The 20589-nt window shown below is 36.6% G+C and overlaps 1 protein-coding gene across 5 annotated transcripts; it reads right to left on the reverse strand.

The window, feature by feature from the left end:
* Nucleotides 1-13664: 13664 nt before the first annotated feature.
* On the reverse strand, nucleotides 13665-17983 carry LOC141713216 (uncharacterized). Of its 5 annotated transcripts, none has more exons than XM_074516528.1 (10): nucleotides 17524-17983; nucleotides 16919-17066; nucleotides 16748-16834; nucleotides 16454-16581; nucleotides 15563-15659; nucleotides 15392-15469; nucleotides 15098-15323; nucleotides 14625-14848; nucleotides 14252-14520; nucleotides 13665-14169 (listed from the first exon to the last, which is right to left on the reverse strand). In XM_074516528.1, the coding sequence occupies exons 2-9, from the start codon at nucleotides 17018-17020 to the stop codon at nucleotides 14407-14409; spliced, it is 1056 nt and encodes a 351-aa protein (XP_074372629.1). In that variant the 5' UTR covers nucleotides 17021-17066; nucleotides 17524-17983; the 3' UTR covers nucleotides 13665-14169; nucleotides 14252-14406. The 5 variants fall into 5 exon arrangements, with proteins under 5 accessions (XP_074372629.1, XP_074372628.1, XP_074372625.1 ...); XM_074516527.1 differs by having other exon boundaries at nucleotides 16919-17076; XM_074516524.1 differs by lacking the exon at nucleotides 17524-17983 and adding an exon at nucleotides 17156-17338.
* Between the last annotated feature and the right edge of the window lie 2606 nt (nucleotides 17984-20589).

Genomic DNA, 20589 nt, shown 5'->3' on the forward strand with positions numbered 1-20589 from the left:
GGATGTCTGTTCTCATAGACATTTGTGTGGTGACACTATAGCTAGTATGTAGGTGCTTATTATAGAATAAGTTCACTGAACATGACTCGCACAGCTGAACAACTGATGGAGTTCACTCACGTGTCAGCAGTTGTTCACATAGTGATAGTTGTACAAGTATCCTTAGACTTGAGGTCATCATAGTCATCTTGTGTACACTGAACTATGCTTTGGTTTAGTTCTTAGTCTCCAGGGACAATTATTAGGTCTCTTCTGGGTATAGGAATTTGTACACGAAGATAGTGTATGATCAATAAACAATCTACCCCTTCCAGTGAAGGAAGCGAATGTTCAAGGCTGATCCACTTATGCTAGTTCAGGAATCTCTGGCCAGAGTAAATGAAATTAGAAAGGAGTTTCTAATTTGCATAGAACTACGCATAGTAAATGGTAAGCAAAGTGATTGAATTAGATAGGCTTGACACGAGATCCATGCCTTGTATTTAATCGGGACATTGTAGGGTAGAAGGAGTTTATTGTACGGTAACTATTCACTGAATAGGTTCTTGGTATTCTAAGCAGTGAATTCATATTATCCGGATAGTCGCGATATGCTGAGAAGTATCCCTCACGATGTAGAATAAATATGATTAATTAATTAATCATATTTAATAAATTAGAGAATTTATATAAATAATGATAAAATAGTTTTATTATTATTTATTTCTACTACCGGCTTAATATTGAACCTACAGGGTCACACCATAAAAAGAGAATGATTTAATGGTAGAGGAATTAATTAATAATGGCTAATAATTATTTATTTATGAAATAAATAATTAATTGGAAAATTTAATTATTGATTAAATAAGATTTAATTGATTATAAATTAATTAAGAAAAGTTCTTAATATTATTAATTAAGGATTTAATTTTTGGAAATTAAATCAAGAGAAATTATTATTTCTAAAGTGTTTAGAAAAAGGATTAATAATTAAAAGGTGTTTTAATTATTAATGAGAATAATAAATGGGATAATAATAATAATATTTATGGGAAAATTTTGCCTATAAATATACTATTATAGACCCTATTTTTATTCGAACAAAAGAACCTCAAAAACCCAAAAAGTTTGGAAAACCCAATTCTCTCCACCTCCTTCCTCCTCATTAACATCGTTTTCTTGGTGGATACCGGTGGAGTGCTTCACACTTGAGGAGCAACTGCTAAGGATCTCTGATCGTTGTCTCCGAATTAATTTTAAAGGTTAGATTCGATCCCTCGAATTTTTATTCATGATCTGTATGCTTTTATTTGGATTTTATATGTGTAAAAGTGTTTTGCCATGCCCCCGCTGCGTTAAAAATCCAACACAAGCAAGTTTACGAACCCAACTCCATTTACTGTTGTGTTGTGAAAGGATTATTTTATTATCATTGCATAAGTACCATGTTTGCCATGATACGTAGTTGTTGAATTTTCGCATAATATAGCGATGTTGTACGATAAGTATATATCGTGAAATGTTTATTCCGCTTTAAGCGTGACGTATTATGTAGGACAGTTATAATTTCATAGTAGTACGTTTTAAAAGGGACTCAACGTCCACTTACGAAACATTAAAACCTCTCGAACTTTTATTAAAACGATTTCCCAACGATCATATTCCCTCAACTATATTTTATTGATTCGAATAATAAATACTATATACTTATTCTTTTATCATGGGCGTAGTATACCCCAGCAATTAATTATTTCAAACCTGATTAATCATTAAAGATTATTGATTGCGTAAACATAAACTAGTTGAGGAATATTATTTTAAATACTCTTTTGAAGAGTAAACTCATTCGAGGTTTAATTATTTATCGATTATCATTTAATTAATTATTATTTAATTAGAGAGTTTATTTTGATTTAAAATAATAGATCCTGATTTAAAACATACTTTCTGATTTCGGAAAATCATTCGAGTAATTTCAGATCGTCGGAGAATATTATCCCCACTTATTTAATATCTTGAATATAGTTTCAAGGAGAAACTTTTCCCCCTTATTTAATTATCTGTTGACAACGGTCAACTCACATCCTTAGTACTTCCTCCGAAAACTTTCGGAAGTACATATATATATATACAGTAAAGCTTTGCCTATCAACAAGCAAAACGCTTGGAGGAACTTCGATGTGGTTCGAGTTCTCGAGATATGATAGGATTTCCTAAGGGACAAGGGAGGGGTAGGATCCAAGTACTTCGTGTATTGGATAGACTACTGGTACCATAGGAGACGGTACAATATATACCTATGGACCTGCGAAGTGTGTGTATACCCGAAATGAGGAAACATAGCCCGTATGCGGCAAGGGTGATAACCGAGATGTGAAGGTGTCGTCCCTCTACTAGTAGAAAAGGTTACTTTTAACGCAGTATGACTGATCATCGTATGTGGTGGCTCCAAAGAATGTCCTAATTCTTCCAATTGGAATTCTGATGCAATACCGTAACCCAAGCCTAGGTGCTGGGATTACTATTAAGATATTCACAGGATAATAAAATCCCTTAAAAGAATTATTTTCATAAGAAGGTGTATATCTCCATGGAAAACTATTTTTGAATAAAACATAATTATCATATATGATGTTATCATACAGTCATTTTCATACTGTACATTATTATGCTGGCATTATAGCTCACACTTGTTTTCTTAAATTGACACAACACAACAGTGAATCAAGATGCCTGCCATGAGAACCACACCCAGGAAACGGGTAGGAAATGGCTAGTTGTTCAGTAGATTGTTTGGTGCTTGTACCACAGGTAGTCAGAATAAGCTGGAATAGTTTTCAGTTGTTTATAGTTCGACTTATTTATAAGTATGACTTATGTAAGGTAAGAAACAAGAAACATATATTTGGCCGGCAGACTAGCCTTACCTAAAGGTCACTCCCCGGTAAGATTAATTACTTTTGGGTTGTAATAATTATCACTTGATGGTTGACAATTACTCTAGGTATGATGGTTCGTTTCCAAGATAATAACCTGTAAGTGTGTGTGTGATAAGTTTGGGGTCGTGAAGCGTGAGTATTTATATACTGTAGTGTGAGTTGTGTGAGTTTAGATGGCGTGGCCTCCGAGACTCCCGACCTCGGGTTTTGGGGCGCCACAGAAATGGTATCAGAGCCTTAGGTTATCAAATCTTGGAAACGATAGGATATAAAATACGTAGACATAGGAATAATAAAATAATCAATTAGAACTCAAGTCGAGTTCGTCATCGGGCTACACGGGTAGTCTTGACTGTTTTACCCTCAAGGGAATTCCGACTCTAAGTTAGTAATAATGTGCCTATTGTGTCAGGTACCAGTGGAGCCTAGGAGGGAGGTTGATCCGGTTGATGATGTCATGGTCCTTGAGCGTGACCCTATTCCCGAGCCAGAAAGCCCACCCATTGATAATTCAGATGATGACCCTACTGAGGATGTCCTAGAGGAGGAGACTGAGCTTCTTGTCCCCATAGCTAATGGCGTAGTCTGGAGAGATGTAGAGATGTACCCTCACCCGGCTATTCACTCTCCTATACCACCCTCAGGGATTCAGAGCCCTATGCCCTATACTGATGATGATGAGGATGAGGAGATACGTGCACAGTTCCACGAGGTTCATGACATATCCTCTAGCGACCCAGATTCACCTCTACCACCACCGGAGACCATGCATGTAGCCGTACACGACTGGATAGTGGGTCATCTTAACGCTGAGATCACTGCGGCATCTGCTCGCATTACAGAGTTACGCCAGGCACTGACAGCTAAGAGAGCCACCCGACTAGGATACCCAGGAGATTTCAGAGCTGCTTCCCCAGCCATAGCCCGTAGAGAGATCGATGGGATCAAGCTCCGTACCAGGGTTCAGATGAGGATGACAGCGGTGGGAGGATACATCCCGGTAGTTGATGCAGAGCTGATGATTGCAGGAGCGATGAGGAGGGTGCGTGACCTCACTCGCAGTGATAGTGACTGAGAGACTAGTGACTAAATATGGACCTTGAAGAAGGCTGGGTGACTTGTCACCAATTTTGATAGGATAGGTAGTGGTAGATAGCGTTCCTAGCCCTTCAGGGTACACGACTTATGTATTTTCATTTCAGTATTCAGGACTAGTAGTGATGTATTGTAATCAGGCATGTATGAACTCAGCTAGTTGTTTCGTTCCCCAAGATATAAATGGGAGATCTTATTAATATATATCTAAGCAGTTATTAAGAAATGATATCTATATTACTGCACTTTATAAAAACCTGCTAGATAATAAATGACATGCTTACATACGAATAAAATAATCTAACTGTTATAATTACAACTATGTTGACCAATTTTCAATATCAGAACAATGCCACCCCGTAGAAGAGGAACTAGGGCACAGCCCGCAGAATCTGTTAACCAACAACGAGATGAACCTGACCCTGTAGTGAATGAGGAAAGTGACAAAGACCTAGACTATAATTAATATGATGAGGAAGAATATGTAGAAGAAGCGGCTGAGGATACCCATCAGGGAGGGAACCCCATGAATGAATTTATGGAACTGTTAAGAGCAAATCTGAACCAACAGCCTATACCACCACGGCCACATGCTGCCCAACAGACTACATCTACTGCCTTTAGGGCCTTCAAATCTTTCAAACCCCTAGAATTTCTAGGATCTGCCGACCCCGTTGAAGCACGGGCCTGGCTCAAGGAGATAGAAAAGTCCTTCAAGATATTAGGAGTTGATGAACGACATAAGACCATTTTCGCTTCTTACATGCTGAAGGGAGAAGCTAACTACTGGTGGGAGTCCAAACGAAACCTAGATACTGATGTTGTGATTCCATGGGATAGATTTACTCGACTGTTCTTAGACAAATATTTCTCTAGATTTATGGAAACCCAGATGGAGATTAAGTTTCTGGAGTTGAAACAGGATAAGATGACTGTGGCAGAATATGAGGCCAAATTTACTGAGTTGTCGAGATTTGTGTTTGAATTTATGAACACCGAAGAGAAGAAAGCGTGAAGGTTTCAACTTGGTCTGAAACAGTGGATACAGAACCGAGTGGCAGTGTTAGAGCTGACAGACTATGCCACCTTAGTACAGAAAGCCTCGATTGTTGAAGTTGGCAATAAGCAGAGTGTGAAGGAGAAGGAAAATAGGAAAAGGAAGATATGAAGCCAAGGAATATGAACCGGAAATAGGAGCCTTCCGAGCAGGTTCGTCAGGGGATCGGTGTCCCAACCTGCACGAGGCCCCGGATTCAGAAAGGCCCCGAGTGAGAGTGTTGGCCGGGGCGGCGGACAATCTAGGGCCATATTTCATAGCCAACCCCGTGCCTTAATACCAGAGTGCCAGACCTGTAAGAGAAGACACCTTGGGATATATAATCAGGCAAGAGCCCCTCTGAAATGTTATAGGTGCGACAACACGAACACCTTGCCCACAACTATCCCCAATATAGCAAGACATGTTTCTAGTGTGGGAAAGTAGGACATATGAGGAAGGATTACCCGATAATAAAGCCCCCAGTCTCAGGTATGAGCAGAGCTGCATCCAACCGACCCCCAGCTGCTAGGACCTTCAACATGACTGTTCAAGATGCTGTTTGAAACACTGATGTGATAGCAGGTACCCTTCTGTTAAATTCCGAACATGCAAATTTCCTATTTGATTCTGGAGCAACCAAGTGTTTTATATCTCAAGATTTTGCTAAAAAGTTAAAACTTAATGCCATACCCTTACGTGAGATATTACGAGTGGAAATAGCAAACAAAGAAATAATTCTTGTAAATTAAGTACACCCTAAGTGCAAGTTGAAGTTAGAAGGGAATATCTTCGAGGTTGACCTAATCCCATTTGTGTTAGGAGAAATTGATGTAATCTTAGGAATGGATTGGTTATCCAGTAACGGAGCGCAAATAGATTGTGAACGGAAGAGAGTAAAGATAAGAGTGAAAAATGAAAAAGAAGTAGTGTTTAAAGGTCAACGACAGAACCAGAAGTTTCTAACCATGCTACAGGCAAAAAGATTGTTTAGGAAAGGTAACGAGGCCTATTTGGCTTATGTGATAGATACCAAGAAGGAAGTCCCTAATATACAGGATATACCCGTAGTAAACGAATTCGAGGATGTATTTCCAGAGAACTTATCAGGATTACCATCTGACCGAGAAATAGAGTTTGCTATAGAATTAGCATCAGGAACAGCACCAGTATCCAAGGCCCTATATAGGCTAGCCCCAGTTGACCAATGAGTTCTTAGTTATGTCGTTTGGGTTAACCAATGCACCCACAGCCTTTATGGATTTAATGAACAGAGTGTTGAAAAAGTAACTGGATATATGTGTGATAGTTTTTATCGATGATATTCTGATCTACTCAAAGACAGAGCAAGAACACGCAGAACATTTGAGGATAGTCTTAGAAATCTTGAGGAATGAGAAATTGTATGCCAAGTTCTCGAAGTGCGAGTTTTGGTTGAGAGAAGTTCAGTTTTTAGGACATGTGGTGAGTAGAAAAGGAGTTTTAGTTGACCCTGCCAAAATAGAGGCGGTATCCAATTGGGAAAGACCAACTACCCCAATAGAGGTTTGGAGTTTTGTGGGTTTAACAAGATATTACCGAAGATTCGTGCAAGATTTTGCTAAGATAGCCGGTCCACTGACTAGACTGACCCGGAAGACGAAAAAATTGTATGGACAGAGAAATGTGAGGAAAGTTTTCAAGAACTGAAAAGGAGGTTGGTGTCAGCACCAGTGCTCGCTCTTCCCGATGGAAAGGGAGAGTTTGTGATATACAGCGATGCATTGCTTAAAGGATTAGGATGTGTACTGATGCAACACGGAAAAGTTATAGCATATGCCTCTCGGCAATTGAAGGAATATGAGGGCAGATACCCTACGCATGATCTAGAATTAGCAGCCATAGTATTTTCCCTGAAAATTTGGAGACACTACCTACACGGTGAGAAATGCGAGATCTACACTGACCATAAAAGCCTCAAGTATATTTTCACTCAGAAGGAACTGAACATGAGACATAGGAGATGGTTAGAGTTGATAAAAGACTACGACTGTGAAATTTTGTATCACCAGGGTAAAACCAATGTGGTGGTTGACGCCCTTAGTAGGAAGGAAAGAATCAAGATGATAATGACATCGGAGGAGTTGATTAAGGAATTTGAGAAGATGGGAATTGACGTGAGGATGACCGGTAGGGGAACGGAACGATTATTTGAGATTAAGCTAGTACCGGAGCTGACTGAAAAGATACGAGTATGTCAGGAAAAGAAGATGAGCGAAGAAAGAGAAACATTGACCGGTGAAAGAAGTGAGATGCGAGAAGGACGAGAAAGGGATCATGAGGTATGTGTCCCGAATTTGGATTCCAAATGTGCAAGAGTTAAAGGATGAGCTGCTGCACGAAGGGCACAGCTCTAGATATTCAATCCACCTAGGAAGCATGAAGATGTACCATGACCTTAAGGAATATTATTGGTGGCCTAACATGAAGAGAGAAGTAGCAGAGTGGGTCAGCAAGTGCTTGAAATGCCAGAGAGTGAAGGCTGAACATCAGCGACCTATTGGACTATTACGACCCTTAGAGATTCCAGAATGGAAATGGGAGCATATAGCCATGGATTTTATGACAGGCTTACCAATAACGATGCCATATGGGTTATCATAGATAGATTGACCAAGTCCGCACACTTCCTACCAATCAACGAAAGATACACTGTAGACAAGTTGGTAGATATTTACTTGAAGGAAATAGTAGTTAGACACGGTGTTCCGGTAGCCATAGTGTCAGATAGAGACCCGAGGTTTAATTCCCGATTTTGGAGAAGCTTTCAGGAATGCGTAGGCACCAGACTAAACATGAGTACCGCTTACTACCCCCAGACTGATGGACAAAGCGAAAGGACTATTCAGACCCTAGAAGATATGCTACGAGTATGTGCCATTGATTTCAAAGGAAATTGGGATGACCACTTACCCCTGATCAAATTTGCTTACAACAATAGCTATCACGCTAGAATAGGAATGCCCCCGTATGAAGCTCTTTATAGAAGGAGATGTCGCTCTTCCCTATGTTGGAACGAAGTTGGAGAACACAAGATATTAGGACCGGAGTTAGTCCAGTAGACCAGAGAAATGGTAGGACTCATCAAGAAAAGACTGGTAGTAGCCCAGGACACACAAAAGAAGTGCGCCGACCAGACCAGGAAGGATAAAGAATATGAAGTAGGAGATTCTGTGCTATTGAAGGTATCTCCGTGGAAAGGAGTGATGAGAATTGGAAAGAAAGGGAAGCTGAGTCCCAGATTCATAGGACCCTTTGAAATTTTGAGGAGAATAGGACCTCTAGCTTACGAGCTCGCCTTGCCTCCTAATTTGCAACAAGTACATAACGTGTTCCACGTGTCCATGTTAAGGAAGTACCATGCAGATGCATGACATGTAATAGAATACGAGCATGTAGATTTACAACCAGATCTGACCTACATCGAGCAGCCAGTAAGGATAATGGACCCGAAAGAACAAGTGCTGAGGAACAAGACTGTGAAGCTGGTTAGGATCTTATGGAGAAATCAAAATGTCGAAGAGTCAACTTGGGAACTTGAAGATGCAATGAGGAATAGATATCCCCACTTATTTTCTAATTGATTCCGGGACGGAATCCTTGTTAGAGGGGAAGACTGTAATAACTCGAATTTTTGAGACCTTGTAAAATATTTAAATGAATAGTAACCCTGGCGGACGGGAAAAACTTTTGAGCCCACACTATGTAGTGCATGAGAAAATGAGTTTCGGAGTTGATATTACAATTATACGTATCAAATGAGTGTATGTAAACGCTATTAGTTTTCGAAGAAAACGAACTTTGAAAAATGACTGTATTTACGACTCATCGAGGATTACAGGAATCACAATATAATTACGAGATTAAAACCCTACGGATTTATATTCAAGTAGGATAATTAAAAATATAAGGAATGAATATGAAAGGAATTACGTCGCGAATCATTTACGAGTAAGTATTACGAAAACGTTTAAGCAACCGAGCGAACGCGTAAATGATTAAATAAACGTAATGCACTAACTAAACCATGGTAAGAAAGTAACCATGGTTAATTTATCAAATAGTGAGCTAACCATAGGATGATCAAGCTAGCTAGCAAAATAGTGTGCTAAGGAAGCTAACCATGTAGTTTAGCTTGTAACCTAGCAAGCTATTAAGATTTATCCCCAAGATTTGCTACAAAGAATAAACCTAGAATGCTATACTAGAAAGAATAAAATCAAGTGCAAGATATCACCCCATCTTCCTAGAAGCAACCTAGCAAATCAACCAAGCTAAGCAACCGAGAGTAGTATAAATACCCCCCCCCTTGATGCTCCATTCGGCTATTGATGAAAAAGAAGGGGAATTCAAATTCAAAACTTAAATTTCTAGCTCTTGTTAAATTCTCCCATTAATTCTCAAACCTCCTAGCAATTAAACTAAGGTAAGAAAATTATTTCATCTCTTTTTATCAAGGTTTGATGGGTTAAATAAAATCAAGAAACTCACTAGTGAATAGTATAAATAGTAACCTCTCTTTGGTTTCTTGATTTCAATGGTGGTTTTAGGTTCCAAAAATCATACCAAGCACTTCCAAGCCTCCACCATCCTCAAGAACACATCTCAAGCTTTCAAGAAAGGTAAAAATCTATGGCCCAACTTTATTTAAGATTCATTTTTAAGATCCATTTAATATGTGGTAGTGAACCTAGTTTAATGAGTGGTATTGATGAAATCCTGGTGTTTAAGTTAAGTAGATTTAAGGTTGATTGTTGTTGCCTCAAGAACATGATGTTCTTGAGAGGATTTTGTGTGTTGATGATGGAATGATGATTTTTGGTGGTTGTGTTAAGATTTAGGGCGTAAACGAAACCCCGATCGTAAACATAACTTCGTTAAAACCAACAAATCGTAACTTTAAATTTCTGCAGAAATTCCCGAAGTTGTAAACTGTATTTTTTGAAAACTAACCCTTGTTTAGGATATACAATGTTATAAGGATCATTTAGGCGCTTGAATCGCTTGATTCCGATTTACGGATAAAAAGTTATGGCCATTTTACTAAAAGTGATTTACGCGACAAAAACTGCTACAAATCACGAACTTTGAAAATATAAAGGATCAACTTGAAAGTGTTCATAAATCATGAAATTTTTACAGAGAGTAACATATTTAGTTTCCTAACTTCCATAAAAATTTCAAGTGAAAATAATTATTTTTTAATTTTATAAAAATGTCGGAGCCGAGATCGCGCGAGTAGAAACCCTTAAGAATCCATAAGCGGAGCCGACGACGATAATAAGAATGAACCTAAGATACTTAAAAAAATGAAGCGACCATGATGTGATTATGGACTTAAAGGAATAATAAGAGTAATATAAGCTGAGAGGGTGCATAATAAGTAAAGCATGAGTGTGAGTTGCCGTAAATTAGAACAGAACCTAACAAAATGAAATATGTTTATGGTTATAGATTTCTAAATGCTAATTCTTATGTTGCTGATGCTTTGATTCTAAGGAAGCCTGAAAATCTGATAGAAATTAGTGATAATACAAAGCTTGAAGATTTGCAGAAAATTAAATCAGTACAGATTGTAAATGATCTAGTTGGTGAAAAGCTGATCTATTTTCTGGAATCTGGATGAAGGTTGAGGATCACTCAAGAGCATTTGAAGAACAAACCATGACATGAGTTGGAATTTGTCACTACTTCACTCAAGGTAACCAACTCTACTACTGCTAGATGGTCTAAATTTTTGAAGAACTTAGTACACATGAAGCATAGAGGAATGACATACAAGTCCAATTATATTCCAAAGTACATCCATGAATCTGGACATACTGTTGATATGCCTACTAGAGGAGCCAAAGTGGTTAAATATTTAGGAAGAGAAGTTCTTACTTTCAATACTGATGGAAAGAAAATTGAATTTTTGGAACTGGATGATTTGGCACTTGGAGAATCAAATCTACATGACCTCATAGCTGCTATTTATCAGAATGATGAATCTACAGAAGAGATTAAGGATAGAAGACGGAGAATGAAAATATATGTAAATGTTTTTGAAGGTCCACTACTCTAGAAATTCCTTGATGAAGCTACTGACTATACTGAAATTCAAGATTGAAGATAAAGTTTGGAAGCACTGACTGTAAGATAGATTATTTGTTTGTATTTATGCATTTAGATAGTTTTAACATCATCAATTTAGAACTTGTCCATATTTCATAATGCACAAGTTGAGCGAGATTGTTAGAAGAAATTGATGATATCATCTTATAAACTATCAGTTTATTATCAGTATTTGATATCAGAGTTTAACACAAGGTGACATCATCAGCATTTGTTGATCAGTAAATGACATCAGTATTTAGTCACTTCAGCTAAAGGACAAGAGATATTGAAGAAGGAAAGGATTTGCGGAATTCAAGTCAGTGAAGGACTTTACTTTGTGTAGCAATCAAAATAAGGATATGTTTTATGATTCCTTATTGTAATAGAATAAAATTTCTTATTTGATTGTGTAGCTGTGAAGTATATAAGCACAGATTAAGTTAACATTTTATGTGTCGCGTATTGATATATCTTTTGTGTAACCTAGTAGCTCTTAAGGATATATGTTAGGTTAGTTTGTAATCAGTTTTTATTAATCAATACAAAACTGTTTATCCTGTTGAATGCTTATTTCGATTTATCTGCATAAACTGTATTCACCCCCTCTACAATTGTATTAAGGACCTAACATTTGTATTTTTCACCACTTATTTTCGCTCTTTCTAAAAATTCGAAATTACGACTATAAATGTAATTCAAACCAATTTATTTACTCTAGACATACTTCCCTACTTTTTTTAAAAATCGAGAGTAGTAACTTAGTATAACTTCTACATAGGAGTGTAAACGAGCCAAACTGTTCGTGAGCTACTCGAACTCGACTCGTAAAAAAAATGAATTCGGCTCAAAAATAATCGAGCCGAGCTCGAGCTTTTTACATTTTTAACCGAGTCGAGCTCGAGTTTCAAATTACTCGGCTCGTAATGTTCGCAAGCCTTATCGAGTCTCCATTATTTTTAATTTTTTAATTGTAAATACATTTTTGTATAAAATTTTATATATTATGTATCTTTATCGAATCGAACTCGAATCGAATCGAACATATTTCAAATTTTGTTAACATTTAATGAAATTAATTCGAAATTTTGAGCCGAAATGCAATTTTTGCCTAAAAAAATACTTCCTCCGTCCTTATCAAAAGGATTGGGGACGGAGTTTAACAAATATATATAAAATAGTGAAAAAGAGAAAGAAAAGTGGGTGAAGTGTGAAGTGGTGGGACCCATTAATTTTTAATGTATAAAAGGTATAAAAGTGAGAGAGTGGGGTAAAAGTAGTGTGAAAAGAGAGGAAAAGTGAGAAAATGGGGGGACCCATTGACTATTTTTCATAAGTTTTGAAATGTAAAAAAATAAATAAAACATATTAAAAAGCAAACCGTAAAGAAATCAAAAGGACGGAGGGAGCGATGCTCGTCTTTTTCTTTCATGATACTCTTTCACAGCCGTCTTTGGTCAATATACTCGTTGATATCTATCTATATTATTATATTAAACACAAAATAATGAAAGTTTGATTGGTAGTCGATTTGATCACAATAACTATGATAAATTTAAAATAAAACACTTATAAATAGATAAGTATTCATAACAATGTGTACTTGGTTTTCGTTAAAACAAAATAATATATAAAATTTACCTGGCCGGGCCGTACAAAATTATACTATTGATAAAAATTTAAATAAAAAACAAAAAAAAATACATATAGTTAGTTAGATTTCAAGAATCGGGCTAAAATAAAATAATAAATATTATTGATCCTGATAAAAATAATATATATTATTGGACCGGGCTATAACAAAATAAAAATTGGAAAGAAAATTCGTGGGGTCGAAATAATGTCATCAAACTAAAATAAAATAATACATATTATTCATTCGGCCTAAAATAAAATAATAATCACCCCGGGCTAAAATAAAATTAAACAAAATAATAAATATAATTAGCTGAATTTGATTAATATAACAGGTCTCAAGTTAATATAATATTTTTGTCATTGACACGTTTTACCATTCATTCGGTTTTAAACGTATTAAACTAACATAAATCTTAATATAGCTAGTTGCATTTGGTCTAATGACAATTCGCATAATATTGATCTCAATTAAAATTTACCATTTAATTTATAATATTTCATAAATACACCTATAAATATCAATTAAAATATAAATTTGAATTATTACATTATTTTTTAAAACTGTAATATCACTAACTTATAAAGCTATGTGTATATTAATAAATATTATCGAATCATATTATTAAAATTTCAAATAAATAAGTTTCATAACTTAAAATTTTTACTTCAAATTAAATTATATATATATAATCAAAAATAATATTCAAAGTAATTACTAACACACAGTATACAGACAAAAATACAAAGCTTAATTGAATACCTCGAGCTGGCTGAACAACCGCAAAGCTTTTTCATAATTGAAGAAATACTTTTCGTTTACTTTACCCTTTGCTGGACTTTAGTGGAGCAAGTAGCCAATAGTCCAATACATGTTGACGACCCCAATAAAGTAAAGCTTTACAGATATGGATTGAATTTCAAGTGAAATCATGTTTATCTGATATGGGTTGAACATCAAGTGTGAAATGATTACGCCATTTTATTATCTGATATGATTGGGTAAACAAACAGACAGGCCCAATACAGATATAGTGGGCTTTAAATATTGAACACTAGTCTATCTGGGTGCTCCAATAATTTCATTCCTATGCTTCATATTACGGACCATTCATGAAATTATAAAAGGGAGCACAAAAGCCTACTGATACAGCCACCTGGTGGTAATGCCTAAACTTCTGTGGTACACTTGTTCAGATATTCTCTTCTCCTGTGCTTGAGCTAGGTAAATTGCAGCAAGATGCAAGATTCAAATTAGCACATCAAGGCAACTCAGTTGAATGACATTTTTCTTGTAATTCTTCTAGTAGAAGTTTAACACAGAATCAGACTAGGTTGAAGAACAACGTGCTGAGAAAGAAAAAAGATGCATTAGTAATATACTTGCTTTGTAAATGATGTTGCAGAAATTACGAGAATAACATATTTATACCTAGATATAAAAGGAAAAGTGTTGAGTAACCAGCTCATCTAAAACCTTAAGGTGTTAAGGAAGACCTCAATAGGATCATATATTTAACACTCCCCCTCACTCGAAAGCCCATTTATGGGTCGAAGAGTGGAACACCGGTGCCCGTCTTTAGAGCATTAATTGCCTTTAGTGTCCACAATAAACTGTGAGAATGTTGGAGGTGGCTGGAAATCGAACCTTAGTTCTCCCGCCAGCCTAAGCTCTAATATCATGTTGAGTAACCAGTCTATCTAAAACCTTAAGGTGTTAGAGGAACGCCCCAATAGGATCATATATTTAACAAAAAGAAGAGAAAACGGAAACATCAGGGGAATCTTATTTAAATTACTAATACCTTAATCTGTGTCCTTTTATAAGTGTAAGTGATGTGAACTAGCCCATCACTAGCTTGAATGACAGCTGGATAAGAGAACTCCGTTCCCAAAGTATCTTCCAACGTTATAACATTGTTCCATGAATCTCCATCATCAGCTGACACTGCAACTTTGAGTACACCCCTGGAGATTGTGTTGTAAGCAAGCAATAGACGTCCATCTTTCAATTTCACCCCATCAATTCCTATAAAGGAAGTCCCAGTATCAGCCATTATGCAAGAAATGCATAAAATTTATGTGGTGAAAAAAGTAGATATCCTAGCTATGGAGTACCCTTTTGTCTTTTAGATGGAACATAGATAAAAGTTATAACAACATTAAAAACAAGATCAATTTTTCAATCATCTCAAAGAACGCATCTTCTGGTATTTTCATAGGTAATTGGTTATTACACAGTTTCTTATTATGCACACTATGTGGTTTTAGCAACAACCTGAATTTGGGTTGGGTAATTCAGTAGGTTTTGCAAAACTCCAGGTTTGACCACCATCGCAAGATTCTGACAAACAAACTCGATCAATTCCCTCAAATGATCTCATGAGAACACGCAAGCGTCCATTCGCAGTCTGATAAGGAACTGGTTGAATCACGCTGAGAGATGTATTTTCAATATAAATAGGCCCATGTTTTCTCCATGATTGCCCTGCATCGGCTGTAATCTGTTTAAGGTAAAACTATCAATCAAATGAACACTTTATGGAACTTTTACTGAAGTTCCCAGTACAACCTCCATCCATGCGCCCCACGAGTTCCAGCTCTCAACAGAAGATCCACAAAGTAATCGCCCATCTTCTAGCAACAGAGGCTGCAGAAGAGAGAGAGCTTTGCTAAAAGACAAAAATATAAAAATGTGGTTGCAAGAAAATGTATATGTTGTACTATAAAAACAAAGCAGCACCTTATTTTTTATTGGACCTAATATCCCAGGAGGAAGTTGTTCTCTTTCTTTCCAAGTTGTGCCTCCATCATACGATCTCTTCATGCATCCACTCCACCTTAAGTCATTAAAAACGATAACTTTAAGTAGCGAACTTATAGGAAAAAGACTACTTGGTTACAGTTTGTTGCATAATTCACTAATTCATAATTTGTTACAGTTTGTAATCAAACGTTGTCAGTAGTTGTCACCTTAAAAAAGGATAAGAAGAGAAGACGTGACATGACCAAAAAGACATATAGTGAGGACATATTTCCTTCCTAAATGTGTTAATAACAATACACTTCCCTCCCAACATCAAGGCAGACGTTGACCATATGAAGATGTATATACTGGCCCTTGTAAAATTCAACATTAGGCTAACGCCAACCACATCATGAAAGTGCACATGTTTTAGAATCATTATACATGCACTTAGACTTGGACTTTTAGGATTAAAAAATCATTATCAACATCTGTATAAACTTTATGTTAGAAATTTATATACTGAAAATGTATACACTGACCCTTTTATAATTAGGCATTAGGCTAAACTCTAAAGCCAACCATATCATAAATGATAAAACTGCAGATGTTTCGCAATGATTTTTCATGTATTTAGACTTATCGGATTAATATTCATTGTTTACACAACTGTATGAATTCTTTCAGAAATTATGGAGTACATGCTTGCACAATCCCTCGACAACTGCTTTTCTTTTAGAATTTTGCTAATTAGTACTTTCATTGTTATTAATATGTAAATCTAACTTCAAGTGATGCCATTTAAGAAATAAACCCTCCACCAGAAAATCATGCTTTTTCAACGACTTAAACAAGAGAGCTAAGAACATGGTTTCAGTGAGAGTTTACTTTTGAACCTCCTGTCCGATTTTGTAGAACAGAAGCACCTCATTGGATGGAAGCTTAAAAAGTACAGGATTCCACATTGGAACACCTTCTTGTTTATCAGCTATAATCGGAGGGTGCCAACAACCATCCTGCAGAAATATATAGACACCATTAGCAAGAGCAAGCCTTTAATAATGAATGTTTGATGATACCTGGGTAGATTTTTATTCAGTTAGCCATGAACGCAACATGATACTTGGGTAGATTACTTTCAACATACAGAAATTGTTTTTGAGTCCGGAGTAATGAATATACCTTGAAAGTCTGTAACCAAATTACCACATCAGGTGCCCCCTCATATGAACCACCAAAATAAGCTAGCAAAAAATGATCTTTTCCAACCTACACGAACCATAAATAAGTTTTAACACAGTACAGAAATATTTGATGCCTCAAGCATATCATAATTAAATGTAGTGTGGTAACCTCAACAATTGTTGAGGCGTGACAGCTATCGAAGGGAACAGAGTTGAGTGAAAATGTCAATTCCTCCACCAAAGGCTTCAAAGAGCTCTTTTCATCCTTCATCTCCGCTTTCTTGGCCTTTAAAGTTGTATTTGTTCTCTCTACCTCACTGCACAAAGCTTCAAAAAATGCCAACGTAGTTAGCCAAAATTAAAATGTCCGTGTGCTTCGGAATATGCAGATGTGGGCATTACTTACATGCCGACATGTTTGTTCGGTAAACAAAATAACAAGAAAACAACAATGTACATTGTTCTGAAGTTCTACCGCAAAAATGCAGAAATCCATAGATAATAAGTATTATTAATTTGTTCTATTAGATACATCTTAGGGGTTTTGATAACTTGATCAAATGCAAGGCTACAAAATTATTGGCACAACAAAAGAGTTATAGAATTGGAGTTGAGACAAACAAGATCACCTTTCCAGATAAGTGACAACGAATATAGCACCCCAAAACAAAGAAACCCAGCATTTATTAGGCAGCAACTACTACTACTAAGGATATTGATATACATTAGAAAAATCTCAAATTTAAGCAATAATTAAATATGAAATAAATTTACCTGACAAGAAATAAAAAGTAGATGTTGATGATAGTGGAAGTGAAAGACCAACTGATGTAATGTATCCCCAGAAGCCCAGCTCCAAAAATTATGGAAAACAATAGATTTCTTAATTAATTTGTTATCAAGATTTTCTCCCGCTTCTAAACACTTGTTTTCTGTGCGACGACTCCGGTTGTTGTAATGGATTCGAATTTTTCAATTTCCGGTCAGCTCTGTGTAGTGAATACTGAGAAATTCAATTACCCACCGTAGTACAGGTGGACATTTTTGTAATTACCGGTGTTCAAAACCTCTGTCCTCGGATACCTATTCTCGATCAGGATTCTGATTTGGTATAACTCGCCTTTTTTTACTTCACTCAAATTAAACTCAGACAAAATTTGATTACTCGATAAAAAACGGTTTTAGAAAAAAGACATTAAAAATGGAATTCAATTCCCGAACGAACCATGGCATAGGTACCATGTAAAGTCAATGCAAGACTTGTTTTACTTATGAGAGATGTTTCAAAAATAAAATATACCTGGGAACTAGTTTGTAACAAAGAAGTACACTTTTAAATATTTTTAGTGTTAAAATTATTATAAAAGGCTAATTAAGATAAATATATATATATATTGTATATCATCTATAAAATATAACAAGTTAAATTTATACTAGATTAAAAATTATCGGACATTTAAAATTCTGAATATCATATTGAGTATTCTTTCCGGATACTCGAAATTATAATTAATTACCTGATATCTCATTTATTTTAATTGAGTACTCTTTCCGAGTACTCCCCAACTACTCCGAGTACTTATTACTTCGAGTCAAATTGAGTAGCAGATTTAAAAACACTGATAATTACCTAGAAGGTGCCATGTAATGTTCAACTGATTTGTTTGAAATAGTTCTTGTATTATAAAACCCACGGTAACTAGACTAGTAGGGGGTGTATGTATCTCTCCAATTTTGATTTCCTATAATATGATAAAAGGAGAAAAGCTAAACTTTACATGGTGAGTAGTAAGTTTTAAGTGTCATTTTCGAGGTGTTATCGGTCAGTGTTTCAATCAAATCATCCATTTTATTTCATTCTCTATTTCGTTTATTCATTCAAACAATGGCGTCGACTAGCAATATCACCCGAGCGATGAACAACATCACTTTGGATGATGAGGAGGAAGGAGGAATAGCCTTTGATATTGGGGAGGGAGGAGTGAATGCAGGGGTGGATAATAATATAGATACTAAATTATGTCTGGTGGGGCGTTTCTTAGTTGATGGAGTGATTGATTTTGTTGCAGTGAAACAAACGCTTGCAGCATTATGGCGACCAGGACGAGGTGTCTATATTCGAGAGGTTGAGCCAAATCTTTATCTGTTCCAATTTTATCATGAGGTGGACATTAAAAGAGTATTGGAAGGGAGCCCTTGGTCTTTTAACAGGAAGGCCTTGATAATATCTCGTATGCAGGATGGTGATGTCCCAAGGGGCGTTAGCTTAAATAATATTGATTTATGGGTTCAGGTGCACGACCTTCGTGTGGGGTTCATGACAGAAAGGGTGTTAAAGGAGGTAGGCAACTACATAGGTGTGTTTGTGGAATCATGCTCGAAGAACTTTCATAGTATATGGAAGGAGTACTTGAGAGTCAGAGTCTCTATTGATGTCACACGTCCACTCAAGAGGAGAATGAAGATCAGGAGTTCTGGAGCTGAATGGTTTTGGATAAATTTCAAGTACGAAAATGTACCAACCTTCTGTTTCATCTGTGGGATAATGGGTCATTCAGAAAAGTTTTGTAGTCGTTTATTTGAGGTGCCTGAGGCTGAGATTACAAAACCTTATGGGGTGTGGATGAGAGCTCCTTTAAGGCGTCAAACTCAATTAATTGGTTCAAAATGGCTAAGGGAAGATGGGGTGGAGGGTGACTGGAAAGCGGCAAATGATGGTGGCTCGGGGAGGAATACGGTGAGGAACAATCTAGATCCACGAAATCAGGAAGTAGTTACAGATGGAGTAAATCATGGAGACAACTCAAAGGATAAGGAAGTTGGCGGGCAATCAGGTATTTTGAATGAGAAAGATATGATAGAGCTGGCAAATAAAATTGAAACGGGAAATAAGGGGATTACAGTTATCGAAAACAAGAAGAGAAGAACAATTAGTGGGCTGGATCAGCAATCTAATTTGGACTTGGACTTGCATCAGATAGTAACAGAAGAGGATGGGATGGATCAGGACTTTATCAATAATCCAACAATGCCAATGGATTCAAAAAACTGGGTATATGGCGGGCTCTGGAACAGGGGTCCGCCCACAACAATGAGTCTTATAAGTTGGAATTGCCGTGGGCTTGGGACCCCATGGGCCTTCCAATTCCTGTTGGAGTTAAGTCTCCAGAAACGTCCCAATTTTATTTTCCTTAGTGAAATATTATATAAAAAAGAAAGAGTAGAGTATGTCAAAAATAGGCTCAGCTTTGAAGGCTCGTTTACTGTGGAGGTTCAAGGTCAAAGTGGAGGACTGGCTTTGCTGTGGAAAAATATGAATGAGGTTAGAATTTTATCGTATAGCAGGAACCATATTGATGTGATGGTGGAGATTAAAGACTGGGAAAGGTATAGATTAACATGTCTTTACGGAGAACCAAATCGAGCCAAACGACAGGAGACATGGGATCTTATTAGAACTTTGCACGCAGCTGATACATCTCCTTGGTGCATTATAGGAGATATGAACAATATATTAAGTAATGAAGATAAAAAAGGAGGAAGGCCGTACCCTCAGTGGCTTCTTCGAGGTTTCCAGTCAGTGGTGGAGGAGTGCGATCTTAATGATATGAAACTGGAAGGCTATAGATATACATGGGAAAGAGGTTATGATACTGAAGCATGGGTAGAAATTCAACTGGATAGAGCCTTGGTTTCAAACAGTTTTATGCAGGTATTTACGGAGGCTAAGCTGACTAATATTGAGGTGTCAACCTCAGATCATTCTCCAATTTTTCTTGAGCCTAAGATCGTAACAAAGCCTCTCCAGGTCAAGCATTTTAAATTTGAAAATGCATGGTT

The sequence above is a fragment of the Apium graveolens genome, chromosome 3, assembly GCF_009905375.1.
Source record: "Apium graveolens cultivar Ventura chromosome 3, ASM990537v1, whole genome shotgun sequence".
Lineage (NCBI taxonomy): Eukaryota > Viridiplantae > Streptophyta > Magnoliopsida > Apiales > Apiaceae > Apium > Apium graveolens.

Coding starts and splice junctions, on each gene's coding strand:
- LOC141713216 (XM_074516524.1), bottom strand. CDS start 17,208: ATGTACATTGTTGTTTTCTTGTTATTTTGTTTACCGAACAAACATGTC. Junction 16,835..16,918: donor ACGCCTCAACAATTGTTGAG/GTTACCACACTA, acceptor TGGTTCGTGTAG/GTTGGAAAAGATCATTTTTT. Junction 15,660..16,453: donor ATCGGACAGGAGGTTCAAAA/GTAAACTCTCAC, acceptor TAATGACTTAAG/GTGGAGTGGATGCATGAAGA.